General features: G+C 34.5%; 1 protein-coding gene across 1 annotated transcript; it reads left to right on the top strand.

Moving 5' to 3' along the window:
* The first annotated feature begins 3,819 nt into the window (after positions 1-3,819).
* NKX2-5 (NK2 homeobox 5) lies at positions 3,820-6,242 on the top strand. The gene is made up of 2 exons (XM_068272889.1): positions 3,820-4,114; positions 5,638-6,242. The coding sequence occupies exons 1-2, from the start codon at positions 3,820-3,822 to the stop codon at positions 6,240-6,242; spliced, it is 900 nt and encodes a 299-aa protein (XP_068128990.1).
* Positions 6,243-6,999: the final 757 nt, after the last annotated feature.

Here is a 6,999-nt window from a genome sequence, read left to right as displayed (position 1 = left end):
GAAATGATTTAGGCAAGTCATAAAAAATAACTTTTATAATTTGCATTGAGATCAATTGTTTAGGACTAAAATATATAATTGAAGTATGAGGAATGACTGCTGCATCATAGACCTTTCCAGTCACATGTCAGATCTAAAGTCAGTATTACATAACAACAAAATGTTATACTATGAACATGCATAATTTATTAGCTGGGAGGTGTGTTTTTTTTTACCTATATCAAGCTGTTTTTTGATCAAAAGATGTCAAAATGAAGCCACTGTGTTATTGCACACGGAGAGGGCCCAACTAGATCTTTGGTTTCTTGCCCAGTAGCCACACATGGTCATTTGACTCGACAGGGTATCAGTTAACCCTTGGTAGAGCTCAATGGCTGCCAATCACATTGCTCTTTGTTATTTTAATGTATTGACCTCTCTAGATGATTTTCTAGGGTTGTCAGCAGAAAATTAATATAACAGTATAATTGAAAGGAAATAGGAAGATCAGTTCAAGACTGGGGGTCTAAAGTAAACTCATATTAATCCAATAACAGCACTCATAGGTGGCATAATGAATGCACTTTCCCATTAAATAGCCATATTTCAGGCGTCTGTCCACACTAATCTATTCAAGTGTCAGCCGCAGCTATGACAGGCAACCTGATTCACTAACAAATACTACAGGGCATTATCATCCATTTTCAGCAAGAATTTTAATTGAATCGGATGTTACCACTTTACAGGACGGCCAGATTGAGATAAACCTGCAACCAGACTTTAGGCAGAGACTTAAAAAAGGAGAACTCCAGAATAAAACTGCACAGACTAGGACAACGGACACCCAGGATGACTCTAGAGGATGGCTGTGTGTGTGTGTGTGTGCGTGTGTGTGATATATATATATATATATATATATATATACATATTTTTTTTTTTTTTTTTTTTTAAGATAGATTTGCATCTACTGATATTATTATGCATACTGTATTCTGTTAGGTTATTTTCCAGGATTTATAATTGCATGAACTTAATTAACGTACAAGTTCCTGTGCCTCACATTGCTTCTTGCCACTGCTGTATATTATTGTAGGCAGCTGTCTGTATTAGTCATCAATGAAACATTGTATGTTTATGTGGACTGCAGCTGAGCAGTGGAGTAACTGTGGAGTAACTGTGTAGGTGCAAAATGCTCAGCTACCAATCAATATTGCATGTGTAATGTTCAATTTAGGATTACTGAGTACTGAACTTGGTATTCTTTTTGGTCTCTTTTAATCCCCTATATTTTCATAGTGGTTTTAGGTCACCCCAAACTGCGGGGTTACTCTCTTAGTACTGAACTGTAGTTGTGGAAATATTTCTTGAAAGCAGTAGACAGTGCTGGTAGTTTTTATCTACATATTGAGCTGCGTAATATGTTGGCGCTTTATAAATACAACAAACAAATAAATAAATATTGGTTCCAAGCGATAACTACTGATTTTACTCATATATGCTAATCATGGAATTTTACGCATTCTACCTTACTAAAATTCTTGTTACTTTCAGAAAAATATTATTTATTCGATTTATTTTAAGTTATCCAATAAATGGTATCCTCCTGATTCCAAGCTTCTTGCTTTTCAAAAGAATAAATGTTTATACTATAGATATTGCCTTTTTTTTTCAAATTGTAAAAAAACACATGCACGTTATGCAAGATTAACTGTTGTAATTTTAAGTATAGTATAAATAGGATTATTATTGATTATTTCTGCTTTGTAATACACATATACATGTAATAGTTGCAAAAGTTGTAATAAAAGTCATAATGTGAGAAATATGGTGTGTCTATAGTAACAGTGTTAAAATGTTTAATGTTGTCAGTATTTTTAATAGAATAGTTATTACAATTAACTATAATATTGTGTGTATATTTTATTACTTTTATTATTACTTTTGTCAGTTTTTGTATTGGTATTACTGTTATTAATGCTGAATAAAAATATTATTATTATTATTATTATTATTATTATTATTATTATTAAAATAATAACCAGACTTTAGGCAGGGACTTAAAAATATATTATTATATTACTTATGTTGTTGTGATTATTATTATTTTACTTTTTTTTTTTTTTTAGCTTTACGTCTTTTTTCCCTTCTCATAATAGTATGTACATTCAACGAAAGACATATTCTACTAATATGTCTTTCTGAGTACATTATGGCATAACAATAAAAATTATTTAAGTAGTGGTCCCTTTTCTACTTTGTTTCTTGTAATTGCTGTATATTATGCAGCTGCATGCATTAGTTAAAAAAATGTTTTTGATCTGTTTAATTAAGATGCTGGACCTTCAAAAGTCATTAATAAAAAATATTAATCAGGCTGCAAAAATATAATGCTGTAACTTGTGACATGAACCCACATTAGTTATTTGGACTGATGAAATGTGGGTAAAATATGTTGAACTCTCAGGACCATATGCAATTTACTTTTTCTCCTGAGTTTTCTCCTAGGAGATAATTTTTAATCTTCACTTTAAAATAACTTTTAAGTACTTTGCAATTGAAAAAATTCTAAAAAGTAGGTTAAAAAGTGCTATCAAAAATAGTTTTAGTATTTTCTTGCTTTCTGGTGGTTTAAAATATAATTTATTGACAAGTTGTGAAAATATCACCTAGGAGAAAACTTACGAGAAACAGATAATTGCATATGGGCCTCAGATTAGAGTCCTAATGAGGTTTATATTTTCAAAAGGGCTTTTGCATTAAATTGAAGAGCTTAAAAATATTCAGAACTATCGTATAAGTTTATAAGTTATTTTGCGGCACACCGTGTGCGTTGATTATAGAGTCCGTTATTTACACTTCCGTTTTTGCACTGCACTGTCACAATCTGCAGAGGCAAATGTAAAAATGGTCAATTTAAAAATTCCAAAATCCAATCCTAAAAAAAGCATGTCCAGTTATTGATTATCTGTATGAAGATATACATATGGGCATCACTACAGATATATACATATGGTGTTACAAATAAATACAACAACTACAAATATTTGTATTCTACAAGTAATCTGCAAGTGCGTGCGTTCGTGCGTGTGTGTGTGTATTTCCTATAGCTCGGTTCTACATTCCCCTTCCCAGCTATTATTTCCTTGTATAATGACAGTACTTGACTGATACATTTTCTTCATATTTTAAACAGCTTGTCTTATCTGACAAAATCTGTAAGTTTCAAATAGACCTATTTGTCATGACACTAATTACATATGACAACATTAAAGCACATTTCACAAATTAACCAGCACAATTAACATAATTAATGCTACGCAAACACACTCATAAGATACAGTCACTTTTCCACCAAGCAAAAAAGATTACAATAAACAATCCAGGATTCAAATAAGAGTGAAACAGCTATGGAGTAAAATAAGATAAAACGCTTAAAAGGATACCAGGTGGGCTTTTGTAGAGAAAAACACGTTTTAATAGAGATGAAAATAAGAAACATCTAGCAGTCCCTTTAAAAGCAGTGCATGTTTGGTGTTGTATGCCTATATTAGGTTACCTATATCTGTGAGTGAGGACGTCACTAGGACTGCTCTAGCCAATAGCCTGAGCTGATCCCTCCTCTGTGTGCCTTATGGAGAAGATACCTCAGTGGAGGCAGCACTTGTTAGGTGAAGGCTGCATACTGCAATGAGCTGCCTCTGCTGACAAGATTCCTGTTGCTGCTGTTGCTGGAGGGGCTGTTGGTAATACTTCTGCTGGGATCCTGAATCTCCCTTACCTCTCTCTGTAAACCTTGGGGAGGATACATGAGTCTTTTTCGGTGCTTTTCTTGTTGCCATAATGTTTGCTAGCCCTGTGACTTCTACTCCATTTTCTGTCAAAGACATCCTGAACTTGGAACAGCATCAGGCTGGCCTGTCAGCCATGGACATTTCCCCAAGGATAGACACCTCTTCCTGCATGTTATCCAGCTTCAAGCAAGAATCCTATCCGGGAACCCCATGCCTGTCAGAGCTCAGTGAGGACCTGTCTCAGAGGGACACCTCCAAGGGTTCCTCACCCTTCCCCGGATCGTTCTACGTTAAAAGTTACATGGAAATGGATGCATCCAAGGAGCTCAAAGACGATAAAAAAGGTAAGAAAAAACAGTGCTGGTGGACGCTATCCTGGATTAATAAACAATAGTCGGTATCAAATTCACTAAGCTAAAGAACAGCCATATTCAGGCCTATACACAAGGCACAAGGACCACAATCAAACCAACAGCTACAGTTTTAGTAGATTTTATAATGCACCAGAATTGGTTGTGTTGCTACTATTACTTATTATAGAAAATAATGAGGAGGGAAAATTTGTTTTACAACTATTGCCATAATGTATTAATTTATCATCAGTTCTTCCTTCTCAGTTATAACAGGAGCCTGATGTTATGAAGAGAACATTTTACATTTTCACAGTTTTCCTTTCAGATGGTCAGTCAGATTAGTGAGGAACATTTTTATTTTGTTTTTTATTGTTGTGTTTTTTTTGTAAATACTTAATCTATATTTTAAAAGAAAACAGGCAATCTCCTGTAGTTTCCTCATTTTATAGCATCAGGTTCCCATGTAGCTCATAGCATCTCAATACATGCTGTCAAGGTACAATGGATAGTCCATTACCTAGTTTTTAGTTTTCAACAGAAATGTATGTGTGTAAAAAGAAAGAATGTAAATATCATCAATTTTGATATCTACTACTACAGAGAATTATAATAATTGCATTGTTTTTTTATTTATCTTAGTTGATGCTTCTAAGAAACTGCTAATTGAAATGAATCCAACCTCCTAGAAATTCAAAAATATAATTTTTGCATTATTACTGCTACAACCACTACAACTACCATTACTACTGCACTACTACTCTCAGGAGTACAGTAATAACACCAGCAGAAATAACAGTTTAGATGTCAAGAAAAGAATTCACACGTTGGTACAATATATAATGCTGAACTTAGTTTTAGGCAATACTAATAATTCCAAAAAATAGTCATTTTCATATTTACCTAACATGTGTGTGTGTGTGTGTGTGCAAATTACTATACAGGCAGTCCCTTACTTACAAACAGGTTATGTTCTGAGAGATTGTTTGTAAGTTGAGTCATGCGTTACACATAGTGAAATAGAGATCGGCTATTTACTTTCGGACAACTCTGGATTTGGACATTTAGCTTAAATGTTTTTTGGTAGTTTTCAACATGCTTTTAATTTGTAATTAACTAATTACATCATTTTATACAATACTGTACTTGAACAAAAACAGTAAGGCATATTATTACATAGAGACAACTTTATTTGCATGTATGAAAAATTGTAACTTGAGTCATTTGTAAGTAGGGGACTGCCTGTAATATTATTACACTATAATACAAGTAGTGCTGTTGCCTCTACTTTTACTATTGCTACTACTTATTACCACTAACATCAGTATTCATCAGAACAATAATAATACCTGCACCACTTTTTTTAATCAGGATAGATAGCTTGGTACATTTTACTATTATGAATTGTACATAGATTTTCTAACAACAAATTTACAATTAATAATTAGGAGCTGAATTTATGAACAGTTTTCCTTATTGTAATACTCTTTTTTGTATGGCTTCTGTTTCATTCTCAGAACTTTGCTCTTTGCAAAAGAACCTGGAAAGTGACAAGAGAGACCTGGATGATTCTGAAAGGCCCAGGCAAAGGAAGAGAAGGAAGCCCCGAGTTCTGTTCTCACAAGCCCAGGTGTATGAACTCGAGAGACGGTTTAAGCAACAAAAGTATCTCTCGGCTCCAGAGAGAGACCATTTAGCTAATGTGTTGAAGCTCACATCCACACAGGTGAAGATTTGGTTCCAAAACAGAAGGTATAAATGTAAAAGGCAGAGACAAGACCAGACTCTTGAAATGGTGGGCTTGCCTCCTCCAAGAAGGATAGCGGTGCCAGTTCTGGTGAGAGATGGCAAACCTTGCTTGGGAGAGTCATCTCCATACAGCTCACCATATAATGTCAGCATTAACCCTTACAGTTATAACGCTTATCCTCCCTATTCAAACTACAGTAACCCAGCTTGCAGTGGCAGCTACAACTGCAGCTATTCATCCATGCCAAGCATGCAGACCACCTCTGCTAGCAACAACTTTATGAATTTTGGTGTGGGGGACTTGAACACTGTGCAGACACCAATCCAGCAAGCAAACAGTGTTTCTGCACTTCATGGTATTAGAGCCTGGTAGAACTTAAATAAGAGGACTTAGGAAAGCACTAAACACAATGCTGGCATGGACTTCATAGACAGAAAAGTTTGAGAAACCTGATGGAAGAAAGATCAATATTTTCTGCTCTCATTGATGACTAAATGATGATGTGACTTTAGGCCTGTTATATGTTATTCAAATAGACTTACCAAAGAACTATACATTTTACCAGGACAGGACCGTCTTACAGAAGACTCATACCTTAACAAGGATAACAAGGTTTTAGTGTTTGTTTAGTGCTCACTAGCATCAGTGAGCGGTCTCCAGAATGTATTGGTGTGCCTTATTAACTTACTTAGTGAATTTGTCAAATCTGAGGCAAGATCACAGTACACTGTAGAATCCATTTTTACATTTTGAATTAATGCTGCCATTGCCAAGTAATCAGCATTCAAAATCAAGAGGTTTAATATCCTTTTTTCAAATAATTCTACACTACTTTTGTAGAGGGTAACCAACCGGCTTCAAGACGGTATCATAGAAGCCGCATGGAGTTGGAGGCCTCTATAGAGAATATACAACATGACTTTTATTACATTTGTTAATTTAACAAATTGCTGACTGTCCAAGTGCTCCTTTATAGGTGACCGATTCTCTTTAAGAAATTGAAATCTGAAGCCTTTACTAGTCTTTTCATTCTCTTTTTGCCAACTTGTTACACTTTTGACTACTACTGAGTTAATATTTTAAGTGTGCCAATAAATTAACTCCTGGACGTTTTGCTTTACAACTCATA

The sequence above is a fragment of the Hyperolius riggenbachi genome, chromosome 3 (assembly GCF_040937935.1).
Source record: "Hyperolius riggenbachi isolate aHypRig1 chromosome 3, aHypRig1.pri, whole genome shotgun sequence".
Lineage (NCBI taxonomy): Eukaryota > Metazoa > Chordata > Amphibia > Anura > Hyperoliidae > Hyperolius > Hyperolius riggenbachi.
The sequence above is the reverse complement of the archived record's forward strand: the minus strand, read 5'-3'. Positions and strand labels throughout refer to the sequence as shown.

Bases quoted from the DNA above. Each gene is read 5' to 3' on its own strand.
- NKX2-5 (XM_068272889.1), top strand. From the start codon at position 3,820: ATGTTTGCTAGCCCTGTGACTTCTACTCCATTTTCTGTCAAAGACATC. The intron at 4,115-5,637 runs GTAAGAAAAAAC...TTTCATTCTCAG, and splicing joins GCTCAAAGACGATAAAAAAG to AACTTTGCTCTTTGCAAAAG.